The sequence below is a fragment of the Muntiacus reevesi genome, chromosome 1 (genome assembly GCF_963930625.1).
Source record: "Muntiacus reevesi chromosome 1, mMunRee1.1, whole genome shotgun sequence".
NCBI classification, from domain to species: Eukaryota; Metazoa; Chordata; class Mammalia; order Artiodactyla; family Cervidae; genus Muntiacus; species Muntiacus reevesi.
In genome coordinates this window covers 57,398,500-57,413,286 of record NC_089249.1, presented here as the reverse complement: position 1 = coordinate 57,413,286, position 14,787 = coordinate 57,398,500, and the positions used below count along the sequence as shown (strand labels likewise).

Genomic DNA, 14,787 nt, shown 5'->3' with positions numbered 1-14,787 from the left:
CCTCCCTTTTCTCTCTGGGGCCCTGGAACCACAGGCCTGCCTGATGTGTCAGTTGTTTTCCTCTGGTTGTCGAAGAAAACCAAAGTACCAAGATGAGGGCTTTGTGAAGGGGCTTCCCAGTGGCGCAAGTGAAGAGTTGCCTGCCAATGCAGGAGGCACCAGAGAGACAGGTTCGATCCCTGGGTCAGGAAGATCCCCTGGAGGAGGAACTGGCAACCCGCTCCACTATTCTTGCCTGGGAAATCCCATGGACAGAGAACCCTGGCGGGCTATGGTCCATGGGGTCACAAGAGTCAGACATGACTGAGCATGCACAAACATGCTTTGAAAAACAGAAGTAATGAGGTGGTGTTTAGGTCTCCAAGTCCTTGTCAGTCTGGGTTTGGGTGCTTTAAACAACTGAAATCTGTTCTGGAGGTTGGGGTGGCCTCAGGTCAAGGGGGCAGCAGATAATTGTGTCTGAAGTGGGACCCTCTTCCTGATTTGGTCAGCTGTTTTCTCATTGTTTCCTCGTGATGGAAGGGAGGAGGGAGGTTTCTGGGGTCTCTTAAAAGGGCTCTAGTCCCATTTGTGGGGGCCCCACCTTCATGACGTAGTCACCTCCCAAAGGCCCCACCAACCAACCTCTCGCTGGGGTTTAGGAGTTCAATATGAATTGGAGAGAGTAAATATTCAGGCTGTAGCAGTTCCTGACCCAAAGCTTGATTTCCTGGTGGTTCAGTTGCTAAGTCATGTCCAACATGGACTCCAGCACACCAGGCTCCCCTGTCCTTCATCATCCCCCAGAATTAGCTCAAGTTCATATCCATTGAGTCGCTGATGCTAACCAACCATCTCATCCTCTACTGTCCCCTTCTGCCTTCAGTCTTTCCCAGCATCAGAACCTTTTCTAGTGAGTTGGCTCTTTGCATCAGGTGGCCAAAGCATTGGAGCTTCAGCTTCAACATCAGTCGTTCTAGTGAATTTTCAGGGCTGCTTTCCTTTAGGATTGGCTGGTTTGATCTTCTTGCAGTCCAAGGGGCTTTCAGAAGTCTTCTCCAGCACCAGGATTCTTCCGCACTCAGCTTCCTTTACGGTCCTAGCACTGGTTCTGTTTCAGAGCAGACCTGGGAGGGACCACTGTGGAGCTGAGGCCCTTCTCTGTGCGTGACCGACACCTGGGAACCTGGGTCCTCATGTGAGCCCTGAATTCTGGCTCCAGCACTTAAACCTGGGGGGTCTTGGGGATGAAATTCCCCCCTGCCTGTCCCCACATCCTGGCGGTGGGGATGATGGGAGACCCTGAGGCTCCCACAGGGCAGCAGGGGAAGGTCCCGGGTGCTGTCGGCCAGCACGGGCGCCCCCAGTGGGTTTTGAAAGTTAAAATATGAAGGCAGAGGCCCCGAAACGCAGGCCAGGGGCCTTCCTGTGCCCCTCATGTCGAGTGCTCACACCAGGTGGCTCATCAGATGCCTCACGGGGTAGTGATCGCTCCTGCTCGCTCTGTTAGAACCTGGCCTGGAGGTAGGGGTTCTAGCAGGAGCCTGTGTCCAAGGCTCTGCCAGCCTCACTCCGGACAGGTGTCAGGAGAGGTCATGGGTCACCAGATTTGGGGGCAGGATGACACCTCCCATGTCTGGGTGAGCCGAGCCAGGGAGGGGCTGCTCTCTGCGCACCGCCTCTGACATCCCCTCCCTGATGGTGGGGTGAGCTTGGTATGAGGCCTGGCACGCATCCCGGCTAAGGCCAGCTGAAGGCCGTGCTTGGGGCCTGAGCAGAGCCCGGCGGTGGACCGGGCCGACTGAGGGCCTGGGCCCTTCAGGTGCCCGGGCTGGGCTTCCTGGATGTGGAAAGGGTGGACGGGACCCCCTCCCTGGGCTGGGGGCGGAGGCTGCACCTGTTCTCTGCCCGTGTTTGCTGCTCCACCATGGGCAGGCCACCTCCTCTCCTGCAAGGGTCCTGAGAGGTGTGAGTCTGCATCCTGTGGGTGACCCAGCCCAGACACACCCAGCCGGAGGGCGAGCCCCTCGCCCTCCCCACGGCCAGGGGTCCCCCCCAGGCAAACCAGGCCACGGCCAAGAAGTTGAAACACTTTATTTGGCTTATAAAATTCCACGTTCCGAAAGCGAGCTTCGAGCAGGGCTGAAGGCGCAGGACGCTCTTTCTGGGGTGGGGGCTCAGCCCGGAACACCTCTGAAAGCTCAGCCGGTCACCCCCTGGGCTGAGAGCAGACAGGCGGCCTGGTGGCTGTGGGAGCCCGGGGGGCCCCCACCACTGGCAGCGCCTGACCCGCAGCGGCTGCAGTCCTCGAAGGGCGAGGCGTCCTCATTCCGAGAGCCGCCGGCCGCTCCTGCGACCCTGGTTGTCCTGCCACATGCGGTAGTTGAGCGCGGCCGCGAAGGCCAGCCAGGCCAGGTAGGGGTACAGCAGGCAGGCGGCCGGCGGGCTCACCTGGCGCCAGGCCACGGCCGTGGCTGCTGCCATGCCGCCGGTCAGCAGGAGATCCACAAAAGCCTGCAGAGACGAGGACGGGGAGGCCTGAGGCGCCACGAGCCACGGGCCGGTGTGTCCCAGCTGCCCGCTAACCACAGCGGCGGAGGCAGCTCTCCAGCCGCCTCTCAGTGACCTGGCCAGGCCCCGCGCCCATCCTCTGCCTCAGCTTCTTCATCTGTAAAATGGGAACCGTCACCCTTGCCCGACTCTGCCACATGGAGGGGTGCACGGCATCAGCCGCAAGGTGGGCTTTCCTGCACCCCAGGCCCCTAAATCCACGGAGCTTCAATCAGAGCCCCACAAGGCTTCCTTCATGGAGGAGAAGCAGCTGAGGGACACTGGTTCCCTAGAAGCTTCTGTGTTTTCTCTTTTTGGCCACACCCCGTGGCATGTGGGGTCTTAGTTCGGCAACCAGGGATCAAACTCAAACCCCCTGCACTGGAAGTGTGACGTCCTAACCACTGCACTGCCAGGGAAGTCCTAAAATATTTATATTTATTTGGCTGCATTTGGCTCAGTTGCAGCATGCGGGATCAGGTTCCCGGACCAGGGATCGAACCCGGGGCCCCCTGCATTGGGAGCGCAGTCTTGCCACTGGACCACCAGGGAAGCACCCTCCGCTAAGAGCTTCTGAATGGACCAGGAGCCGTGTGCCTCCCCGGCTCCCACCTTTAGACCCTGGGCCTCGGGTGCTGGGATATGGTACCCCATGTCCCCCCACAGGGGGCCCATCTCCAGGGACCAGAGAGACAAGCCAAGGCCACACTTACCCAGCCCATTTGTCGAGCGCCGAAGAAGAGGGGCGGCCATGCCCAGTTCAGAGCCAGCTGCCCAGCGTAGAGGCCCAGGGGAACCACCGCCTCCTTCGAGAAGCCCCCCAGCTCTTTCCAGATCATGTAGGAGCCATACCTGAAACAGAGGCTACCGGTCAGGGCACAAACAGAGAAGAGGCCAGGGGCCTCCCTGGAAGGCAGGAAGCCACACTCATCTCTGAGACCACGGAGTGATGACTCAGGCATGCCCTGCCACTGACTGCTGTGTGACCTCAAGGAACTTGCTTAACCTCTCTGGGCCTTTGTCGCTCATGGGGTCGCTGCAGACATTCTAGTTAACATGTTGGCGGTGCTAAGGGCAGTACCTGGCTGCCCTTAGGACAGGTACTCAATAAATAATTGAGTAGGACACTTAATAAATAACTGACATCATCATCATCAGTGTTGTCAAGAGTGAAGCATGTACAGAAGGCACGCAGGTGAATGTGCCTTAGGGGATTTGGGGCTAGGCCTTAGGAGATAAGGATGAGTTTACCAGGGTTAGGCCACAAATATGTAAAGGTTTAGGTCCATAGAACTTCCCTGGTGGCTCAGACAGTAAAGCGACTACCTACAATGTGGGAGACCCAGGTTCAATCCCTGGGTTGGGAAGTTCTCTTGGAGGAGGAAATGGCAACCCACTCCAGTATTCTTGCCTGGAAAATCCCATGGATGGAGGAACCTGGTAGGCTACAGTTCGTGGGGTTGCAAAGAGTTGGACACGACTGAGTGACTTCACAGGCCCATATATGGGCTTCCCTGCTGACTCAGACAGTAAAGAATATGCCTGCAATGAAGGACACCCAGGTTCAACCCCTGGGCCGGGAACATCCCCTGGAGAAGGGAACGGCTATCCATTCCAGTATTCTTGCCTAGAGAACTCCCATGGACAGAGGAGCCTGGCGGGCTACAGTCCACGGGGTCGCAAAGAGTCAGACACGACTGAGTGACTAACACTTTCAGGGACATACATGAGACCCCAGCCTGTGTTACTGTCAACAGTACCTCAAGGCCTGAGGGGGGCCCTGGGGAGGTAAAGCAGAAGAGAACCTGGTCCCGGGGGGCTCGTAGGACCACAAGGGCAGTGATACCACCACTGATAACAATACCTACTGCCCTCCCTCATAGCTCAGTTGGTAAAGAATTCGCCTGCAATGCAGGAGACCCTGGTTCGATTCCTGGGTCGGGAAGATCCACTGGAGAAGGGAAAGGTTACCCACTCCAGTCTTCTGGCCTGGAGAATTCCATGCACTACACAGTCCAGGGGGTCGCAAAGAGTCGGACACAACTGAGCAACGTTCACTTCACTTCACTTCTTCCACATTTACACATGCAGGCACCTCTCTGCAAGCATTAGCTCACTCATCCACCATCCACCACGAGGTGGGCAGGACTGTCACCCCCATCTCACAGGTGTGGAAACTGAGGCGCAGAGGGGAGAAGTGCTCAGAGTTCTGGGCAGGCTGTCGGGAAATGAGTCTGCCTTAGAATCCAGCTAGTCTGAGGCCAGAGGCTGAGCTCTCTACTCTGAGAGGTTTGCCGAGTTCCGCAAAAAGAGAGGTGATGCCAGACTGACGCTCTATCGGAATCTCGATGGGGAGGGGAGGCCCAGGGGCTGGAGCAAGTGGAGGCAGCAACAGCGGCGCCTCTGGACCAGAACAGTGAGGAGAAAGTGGGATGCGGGAAGACCCACAGGCCAATGGGGCAGGGCCCGGGCTGGAAGAGGGTGCGGCCCGTCTGACACTCAGGCCTCGAGGACCGTCTTACTCCCATCAGGGGCCTGGGGCATCGGCCCGGTCTCTGCTCTCTGCCCCCTGCAGTCCCCCTGGGCTGGCACAGAACCTGCATGTGGGGAACATTGCGGAGGACGGTGGGAAGCTGACCAGTCTCCTGGGTGCAAATCCCACTGCAGCCAGCAGGGTGCGCCCTCCCCCGCCCAGTCCTGCTGTTCCCTTGGCAACTCCGGGGTCACGTCCAGGAAGGCCTGTGGGGTCCCTACTCCATAGCCCTGTGTCTTTGGGAGGTCTCTTGTCAAAGGAGGGGTCGTGAATCCTAACAACAGCAAAGCCTGACCCCAGGCGGATGCCCAACAAACGGCTACTATGACTGCTGTTGCAGTCACTGCTAGTGATCTTGGAAGCATCCGCCTGCCCACGTCTGAACTCTACACACGGGGCCGGCCTCTCCCTGAAGTTGTGAAAGCAGCCAGAGTGCCAGTAAGGGGTTGCCGCCCCTTCCAGGAGGCCTCAGAGGAAAGCGTTCGGTTGTGCAACCAACAGGCCTCACAGCTTTCTCCACTTTCACTTGCCAAACGGGGCTGGGAAACGGTGCCCGCTTCCCCATGGGCACCTGGAGAGCTCACCGCCAGAGGAGACGCTCAGGCCTCCCCTGCCCCGCCTGCCCGGCAGGTGGACAGACCCAGCGGCCACGCCAGCGCCTGCGCCCACCTACCCCATGGCCGAGTAGAGCGTGCCCCAGATGGGGGCCAGGATCCAGCGGGGCGGGTGCCACGGGGGCTTCTGCAGGCTGGCGTACCAGCGGAAACCCTCTCCGCGGATGTACTGGGTGCCCAGGAAGCCCCCCAGACTGGGCATCAGCGTGAAGCCCACGGCGGGCACCCAGGGCGGGGCCATTGCGGCTGCAGCTGCTGTTCCAGAAAGTTCTGAAAGAGAAGACAGGGCCGGGTGAGAGACGGGCAGGCTGCCGAGTGGGGGTGGGGCCTCCCCTGGCGTTTCCTAAGGACCTACCGTGAGCAGATCCGCAACGGGTCTGATACCGGCCCCTCGTCCCTCAGGGACTGACCAAGCAATTGATGAACAAGCAGAAGGTGCAGAAAAGACGTGCGAGGCTGGGGGGTTGGGGGTGCTGAGTTCACCCCACAGCCCGCGGCGCCCCAGCCCAAGAGCTCCCGGAAACACACTTCCACCCAAACTCAGGCTGTACCCACAAGGCTGCCCTGATGGGCAGGCGCCCCCAGCAGCCCCTGCCCACTGCCCGCTCCACACCGGCCCCTGCTCCAGCTGCCAGGCTCCTCTGCTCTCGCATCCTCACCCTTGACCTTTGGTCTCCTGGTAAATGACCCCTCCTCTCTGCCACCTGATTCAAGGCCATTTGGGTAGCCTCCACCAAGAAGGCCACCCAGCCCTTCCTGCCCAGGCCGAGTGCCGGCCCAGGCTCTACGAGGCTGCGTCAGTCCACACCTGCACGCAGAGCTCTGGGACTTCCCATTCAGTCACTCATTCACGCGACAACTTGTATCAGATAGCTTCACTCGAGTCCCCACTCCCCACCAACGTACTGTGAAAAGTCAAAGTCACTCAGTAGTATCCGACTTCTCTCTGCGACCCCACGGACTATACAGTCCATGGAGTTCTCCAGGCCAGAATACTGGAGTGGGTAGCCTTTCCCTTCTCCAGGGGATCTTCCCAACCCAGTGACCTCCGACAAATGACGGGACATCAACATCCCGACCTGGGTCCAGCCCAATGGGGGTATCTCTGTGTACAGGTGTTTCACCATCAGCCCACAGGTCTGCCCTGAAATCGCCTCCCCTTCCCTGTGTTCAGAGAGGGCAAGCAGCCTGCCTGGGGTCACACAGCACTCTGGGGCCAGGCTCCGCCCAGGTCGAAAACCTTACAGTTGTGGGTGAAAAGGGACAGAGTTTAAGGCTGGTGAAGGCCCCTCAGCAGCCCTGAGAGGCTGGCAGGGCTCAGGGCAGGCGTGCTGCCGACACCACCCCCAGGGCTGGAGCCCCCCAGGCAGGGGCCGAGGGGACTCAGTCTTCGGGTCTCTCCACCCCCCATTGCCCAGCAGCCCCCAGGTCTGCACTGAGGACCTACCGGGCGCCAGAGAGCTGAGCTCACTGGGGCCGAGAGTCCAGCCGGCTGCACGCTGGGGGCCAGCGCTGCCTGGATGTGCCATGGGACCCCCAAACCTATCAGCGCCCCTGACTGGGCCTCGGTTTCCTCATCACAAAATGAAGGGCCCGAGCTCCCGCTCACACACCCTGACTCCAGTTGGAGGGCCCGGGGTGTGTGTAGGAGATAAGAGGCCCCGGAGCAGGACTGGGTTCAGCACACTTACTGGGTGGGGGCTGGGCACCACGGTGGGTGGAGGAGAAGGGGCCCAGACCTCAGAGCAGGCACCCCAACCCGGGGTCAGAGAGAAGAGGGTGCACGAAGGACAGGCAGCACTTTGTCCCAGGACATGGGAGGGGAGAGGGGCCGGAAGGCACCCGGCAGGAGGGGCAGGCAGGTGCAGAGACCAGGCTGTGCCCACCCGCGGGCAGCGGGAGCACTCAGGGCGCCGGGTAAGGGAAGAAGGCTGGCGGGGCAGAAGGGCAGCTGCTGGCCTGGAGCACCGCGAAGCGCCCGAGATGCAGAAGCAAGCTCAGTGCCCAGCACCGGGCACTGCAAGGGACGGGTCAACCCCCAAGTCCAGCCTGGCGGACTCTAATAACGTGACAACTGTCCTTAATATTCAGTGCAGAAAGCAGAATATAAAATAGACGACAGAATGACCCCGATTTCAGCAAAAACTAGATAACATGGATACGCATTTTAAAGACGGGCCTCCCTGGAGGTCCAGTGGTTAAGACTCTACCTTCCAATGCAAGGGGTGTGAGTTCAGTTTGCTGCAGAGTGTGGCCAACAAAATTTTTTTTTAATGTAACAAGCACGTGAAGACGTTAGCAGCCGTCATCCCCCTAAAGCGAACACCTCCTGGGAACCGCTGTGAGCCCGGCCCGAGCACCATCCTTTCTGACCCTGCGAGGGGCCCACACCATCTTACCCGCCCTGCCCATGGACCCGAGGTGCCGAGGGCAGGGGCAGCTGCCCAGGGCGCCTCCACAAGCAGGTAGCTGGGGAGACTAAAGCCCCCGCTCGCCAGCAGAACTTAAGATGCTCTGTTACTGTTTTCCAAAATGTCTATAATGAGCACACTTTTAAACAGTCAGCCGCATGCCACAGCTTAAGATCCCACATGCTGCAACTGAGACCCTGTGCAGCCAAATAAATAAAGAAATATTAGAAAAAAATAAAAGGAACAGTCAGAGGGTGTTAGGCCTCTGGCAGATTCCGGCTCTGCCATCCAGTGAGTGAGTGCTCCCTCCCCGGGCCTCAGTTTTCTCACCTGTGGAATGGGGCCAGTGAGTCCACTACCCCCCACCCGCCACGATTGCTGCACAGGTGAACGGTGAGGATGAACACTGCCCAGGGCTGGCTCCTGATAGGTAAACCAGCCTGTGTTTCTCCCTCACCCCCTCCCGCCCACCCCTCCGGTTTCCAGGGGCACGGAACTGTTCCTGGGGCGGGGGTGAGGATCTGATCTCACTACAGGACAAGGCCCCCCTCTGCCGGGTCTAGGAGCGCTCTGGCCCAATGCCAGGGGGACGTGGAGCCCGGGGACCCGGCCACCACGGTGTCACTTCAGCAGAGCCCAGGACACCTTAGCTGCTCTCTCATCTACACCACCCGGCACAACCCTGCTCGGCCTGTTTAACAGACGTGTTGAAACCACAGTCAAGTGGCAGCCTTGGGCAACCATAACGAGCTGCGTTCAGGGCCTGAGGGCTCCCCTGGACCGTGATGTGGGCTGGGCAGGTGGGAGGGCTCCACCCCACACTGACTCTCACACACAGACGGGCACACCGAGGCCCAGAGGCCCAGGGGCGGGCCGGGGGTCAGGCCTCCTCGGGATGACCGTACACACCTTCCCCCAGGACAGTCCCAATTTATGCCCACCCATTCATTTATCCCAAATGAATGACTCCCCCCGCCAGGAGTGTCCCTATTACAGGTGACCAAGGTTAATGCCAGCAGAATAAGACACGCGTCCCAGTTCAGCGAGGTGGACGCACTCCCTGTGGTGTTCCTGCCACAAATGCAAACTCGGGTCCAGTCATGAGAGGCTGTCACAGTCCCGGCTGGAGGAACAGCTGACCACACACCTGCCCTGCCCTCCAGCACTCCTGAAAAGGGTCAGGTCACGGAAGGCAAGGAAAGACAGAAGGATACAGCACCGACTAAGGACAAATAACAGCTAAACAGAAGGTGGGATCCCGGGCAGACGGTGTCCTGGGTCAATGGATCGGATCATGTTAGCAGGGTTACCAACAGAGTGTGAATTTCCTGGCCCAGGAAGGGAAGCCGGGTGAAGGGTGTGTGGCAACTTTGTACTACCCCTGTACTTTGTCGTAAGTCTAAAATTAGTCCAAAATAAACATTTTTAAAAAGAGTATCCTGCTTTGGACACAAATTTTCATCACCTCCTTGTTTCTCCCTACATTCATCACAGCATCAGTCCCTAACCTCCACCCCTGGCTCCAGACGCCCCACCTGCCACCAAGGCCTGTCAGAGGCTCCTGACCATTTGGTTTTTATTTCCTGTTGCTTGTGACTCATTTAAATGAAAGGCACACACACACAAGAAACCATTTTAAAGTGCACAGTTTGGGGGCAAATTCATACATTCCCAATGTTGTGCAGCCATCTATATTAAGCTCCAAAACATCTCCATCACCCCCCAAAGGCCCCAGCACCCATGAGCGGTCACTCCCGGTCCTCCTGCCCCCAGCCCCTGGCAACCACCAGCCTGCTTCCTGTGTCTATAGATTGGCCTTTTCCAGACATCGCACCTAGATGGAACCACGAAATTTGTGGACCGTGGGGTCTGGCTTCTCTCACCGAGCTTGTTTTTGACGTTTATGAACATTGTGGCCTGTGTCCATACTTCTCCCCAAGGTGTCGTGGGCAGGTGTCACCTAGTCACAGCACCCAGCCGGTGCCCAGGAAATCCCCAGCGTGCCAGCTTACCGGGCTGGGGAGCCCGTCACCCTGGCCCCTTGCTGGGCAGAACAAGCAGAGGCCCAGGACAGAGGCCGCAGTGACAGAGCCCAGCTTGAACCCCACGCTTCTGCCCACCCGTCCAGGCTGCTGTGTTTATCTATGTGCCGCTGGACCAAGGGGATTAATGGGTCTGCCCAGCCCTGGGGTCAGAAAACAGATAGCTCAGATGCCCACGTGGAGACAGTCAGACAGGGAGCTTCCTGGGGCCTCATGGGGACGGCCAGGCTCTTGAATCATCCGATTAGGGGACCCACCAGGCTGAGTCACGCTGGGCTGGGCAGGGCTGGGCGGGGCAGCTGGCCCAGGCAGGCCTGAGAGGGAGCCACTCTGTGATGGGGTTGTTGTTCAGTCGCTCAGTCGTGTCTGACTCTCTGCGACCCCATGGACTGCTGCATGCCAGGCCTCCCTGTCCTTCACCAACTCCTGGAGCTTGCTCAAACTCATGTCCATTGAGTCAGTGATGCCATCCAACCATCTCATCCTCTGTTGCCCCCTTCTCCTCCTGCCCTCAATCTTTCCCAGCCTCTCTTCCAGTGAGTTAGCTCTTCCCATCAGGTGGCCCAGGTGTTAGGGTTAGGGACCACCATCGGTCAGGAAGGGGCTCAAGCAGAGGGGCAAAGCCACCCACCTGTCCTTGGCTTGCTTCCGCCAGAGGGTGACTCAGAGCCCGAACTTTGGGTCCGTCCCCAACTTTCTCGGTGAACTCAGGCCAAAGCTCTGCTTTGGGCCTCAGTTTCCCCTGACATCAGGTGGCTACCACCTGCCCTGCCTGCTTCAAGGGGTCATGGGGAAGCTCAAGGGATGGGAGGGTCAGGGTCGGAGGCCACTCGTCCCTGCAGGAGAAGACACAGCCTCATGGTGCAGACCCAAGGCTGAGAAAATGTCAGCTGGTCCGTCAGCCAACACTCAGGGGGTGAAAATGCTTCTGAAAGGCCCCACCCTTGAGGCCTGAGGCCACTGAATCCGAGACCAAGAGGGCCAAGCAGAGCGCTCAGGCCCTGGGGTCAGGAGAAGGCGCTTGGCCTCTGGGAGTGAGCAGGATGGGGAGGAGCTTGGCGGAGGCCCAGGCTGGGCTCACACTGGACCAGCATCGCTCCACCCAGCTTCACAGCAGCCACCGGGGAGGGCCCAGCCGCCTCTCAGCTCCGGCCCTGAGGCCCACACCGTCTCGGCCTCTGGCCTCCGTGGTGCACACCGTGCTCCAGATGAGGAAACCAAAGCACGGGGCGTCCCGGAAGCGTCCAGGCCTGGGTGACCCTGAAGCCCACGCAACCCCTCCAGGCCCTGATTGGGGAGACTGCTGGCTCTGGGTCATACGGCCAGTCATGATGAGGGCTGGGTCACCTCCCCTCCGCCAGCCTCTGCCTCCAGCCTGACAAGGCCTGCCCCAGAAGCCCGCCAGGTCCAGGGATGTGGGGTGAGCCCTCAAGCTCCTCCCACCCCACCTCAGCCACTCCACCCTCTGCCTGCACGCCAAAAGATTCTGTCTCCAGCCTTAGGGCCAGAGTCCCATCCCCCGAGAGGCATCAGGTCCCGACTGGGCCCGCGGGCAGCAGTTTCAGGATCTGAGTCCTCCCGGCCTCCCTGGGGCGAGACCCGGGCTCTCTGGTCCTAGTGATGCTTCAGTCCTGGGCTCTGTGTCCCCGTCTGCGAAGTGGGGGTCGAGCCAGCTCTGGAGGAGCCGTCTGCTCTCTGCGGCCAGAGAAAGCAGGGGACAGAAACCGCTGACCAGAAACGGAGCAGAGTTCTGCCGTTTCTCTGCTCCCCACCCCCAGGCTGTACCCTCCCAGGCCTTATCTTTCCTGCAAGCCACCACTGATGGTCCTAGGGACTGGTTTTAAGGCTCTCCCCCTCTTTTTTTTTTTTTTTTTAATGGCTCACAGCTAATCCTCCTCAGGATAAGCTCTGTTCATCTTTTTCATTATGAAAATATCCCATGTAACAGACCACACAGATCTGAAAGGGTCTGCCTCCCGCTGGAAACCCAGCCGGTGTGGGATAGGGGTGGTGGGGGCTGGGGGTGACTAAAGGGAATCTGCTTTATGGAGAATGACTAATTTCTTTAAGACAGAGAGCATACACAGACATTGCCAGCACAATCAAAAATAAGTCACGGGAAATACAAATGAGAGGCAGATTCAAAAATGAAATTGGGAAAGGTCAAAAGTGTAGGCAGCAGAAAGGAGGCTCGCCCTCTGGCAGTGCCCCCCAAGCCCCCGCACCCCTCTCCCTGGCAATCCACTGTCAGTGGCTTCTGGTTCTGCCAGATCCAGCCAGATACCATTCAGTCATGGGCGGGCGGGCAGGCACGTGTGTGTACACACATACACACACAGACACACTCTGCAGGCAGAGAAAGTGGCCTCTGGGCTTGCACTGCGGAGGAGGCAGGGCTCTGCCATCGGACCACGAGAGAGCATCTGAACCCCGGCTGCCCTGCTCTGAGCCCCTGGGCCGTGTGCTGGGTAAGCGCGTCAGGTCCCCCTCTGTTCAAAGTCTCCCCTGGGCGCCTAGGATTCCCACTGAGCCCCCCAGGGGTGCTGAGCCGCTGTTTCCCTGCCGCCTCCCCTCCCTTCCTCCCCAGCTTCTTTGCCAGCCCAGAGCTACCTGCCTGCTGCCGCCCCGTGTGGGGTGCCCACACCTCACAGAGACACGGGGGCCCGTGGCCCTGTGCGCCAGGCACCCTGAGCCGTGCTCCTCGTCCACAGCCTCCTCCCTGGACCTGACCCCCTTGGAACAGCCTCAACCCCATATACCCAGGGGAGGCTTGGGTCCTGGTCCTCCTGCCGTCCACTCCAGAGCACGTGGCCAGTACCAGGGACCAGCATACTTCATCAGGCCAGCGGAGAGACGCCCAACCCAGGCCAGAGCACGGGGCCTCTGCCAGGCTGGTCTGGCACTCAGCATCGTGTCTGTAGCTGGAACCCCCACTGTAAGCTGACAGGGCGGAACAGTCCCCAAGGAAGAACCAGGCATGGCTCTCTTGACACAAGAGAAACCATTTTAGGACTGAGCCGTTTCGTGATCTAAGCCTGGCTGGGGTGCTTTGCCCTTGAACAGATCCCAGTAATAATCTTAAGGGAATGAAAGAACAAACAGGCAAAAGAAGTAACAACAGCAAAGATAATGAGTCAGTTGTGAAGACTCCCAGTTGTTTCAGTGGTGAAAGTTAGCCTGAAACACTGTTTTGTTGGGTTTTTTTTAGCTGTTTTGCAGAATTTCATCCCCACCCTCGCAATCCCCACTCCCAGCCAACAGATCGACTGGAACCTAAGGAACAAGAAGTTGACCTTTGCTGATCCCTTGTGATTTCAACCAACAGAAGCTTGGACATTACTGAGCTTTGTCCCAATTCTATGAATTCTCCTCCATTCAAGCCCCTTTATGAATACGCATGGATGCTTAGCTGCCTGCAATACAGGAGACCGGGGTTTGATCCCTGGGTCAGGAAGATCTCCTGGAGAAGGGAATGGCTACTCATTCCAGTATTCTTGCCTGGAGGAGTCCATGGACAGAGGAGCCTGGCGGGCGACAGTCCATGGGGTGGCAAAGAGTCGGACGTGACTGAGTGACTAACACACACATTTTGCTGTAGGGAGATACTGCCTTGGGAAAGCTGCAAGATCCTCTCCTTGGTTGCTGCAAGTAAGAACTCTCATTCTCCCCATCTTTGGCTTGGTTGTGCCTTTTGGCTGGGCACCCACCCATCAGGGAACACCACACCCCGGGCACCAGGGCTCCCAGCTCCTCTGCAGGGGGCGGGCAGCTCACAGGCACGTCCGGAGGGGCTCTGCCCACGCCAGTGTCTCAGGCTGCAGCTCACCTGCGCACCTGACCACCAGACACTGGGATCTAGGGACCCGGTTCCAAGGCTCCGCAGGGCCTTCACTGGCTTTGAGCAAATGACCTCCCCCTTCGCCTGGGCTTCCTCCCGTAGAAACGGGGTGTCTCAAGTGGGTCAGGAGCACGAGGTCTCCCTGGCATTTTGTAATCCTCAAGTACCCGGCTCTGCCACTCCCGCCCTCTGCCGGCCTCAGCGGCTCAGCTAGGGAATGGGCGGGAAGCAGGGGTGCCTGGGCCCCGGTGGGGTGCGGCAGGGCGGGGTTGCCCAAGGTCCCCCTCCCGCGCCCCCCATCTCGCCAGGATCCCGCCGCGCAGGAACGCGAGCGCGGAGGCCAGGACTGGGGTCCCGGCCGCCCCCGCCGCCCCCGCCGCCCCCGCCGCCCGTCCCGTCCGGCCGATCCGGGTCAGAGGCTACCCCGTGGCCTCCCGCCGCAGTTTCCCCTCGAACCCCGCGCCGGCTGGAGGGTGATGTCTGGGGTCGCTCCCCGAGGGGGGCCCCCTTCCCGCCACCCCCTTGGCGCCCCGTACCCACTCACCAACGACGACGAGGACTCGGCTCCAGGAAGGGCACTGCGCGGCGGGAGGTGGCGGTCCTTCCCGGGGGCCGACCCCGCCCCGCCCGGCCGGCCACGCCCGGCTTGGCTGGAAGCCCGGGCCGCACCGCCCACAGCCCCGCGGGTCCCGGCGCTCCCGCCTCGGGCCTCCGCCTCCCCCGGGCGCGAGCGGGTCTCGCGGCTGCTGCTCCTCCCCGCGGTGGCCGCCGCGCGGCGCAGACCCAGCCGGCGCTGCAGGCAGGTCCCTTCTCTTGAGCC

The 14,787-nt window shown here is 59.8% G+C and overlaps 1 protein-coding gene across 1 annotated transcript; it reads right to left on the bottom strand.

Moving 5' to 3' along the window:
* Positions 1–2,058: 2,058 nt before the first annotated feature.
* TSPO (translocator protein) lies at positions 2,059–14,654 on the bottom strand. The gene is made up of 4 exons (XM_065924148.1): positions 14,512–14,654; positions 5,736–5,946; positions 3,243–3,381; positions 2,059–2,493 (listed from the first exon to the last, which is right to left on the bottom strand). Exons 2-4 carry the CDS (start codon positions 5,915–5,917, stop codon positions 2,305–2,307), a joined length of 510 nt encoding a protein of 169 aa, XP_065780220.1. The 5' UTR covers positions 5,918–5,946; positions 14,512–14,654; the 3' UTR covers positions 2,059–2,304.
* Positions 14,655–14,787: the final 133 nt, after the last annotated feature.

Excerpts from the sequence above, each read along its gene's own strand:
- TSPO (XM_065924148.1), bottom strand. The coding sequence starts at position 5,917 with ATGGCCCCGCCCTGGGTGCCCGCCGTGGGCTTCACGCTGATGCCCAGT. Across the intron at positions 3,382-5,735 it reads ACGCTCTACTCGGCCATGGG|GTATGGCTCCTACATGATCT; the intron begins GTAGGTGGGCGC and ends CCTCTGTTTCAG. Across the intron at positions 2,494-3,242 it reads GCGCTCGACAAATGGGCTGG|GCTTTTGTGGATCTCCTGCT; the intron begins GTAAGTGTGGCC and ends TCGTCTCTGCAG.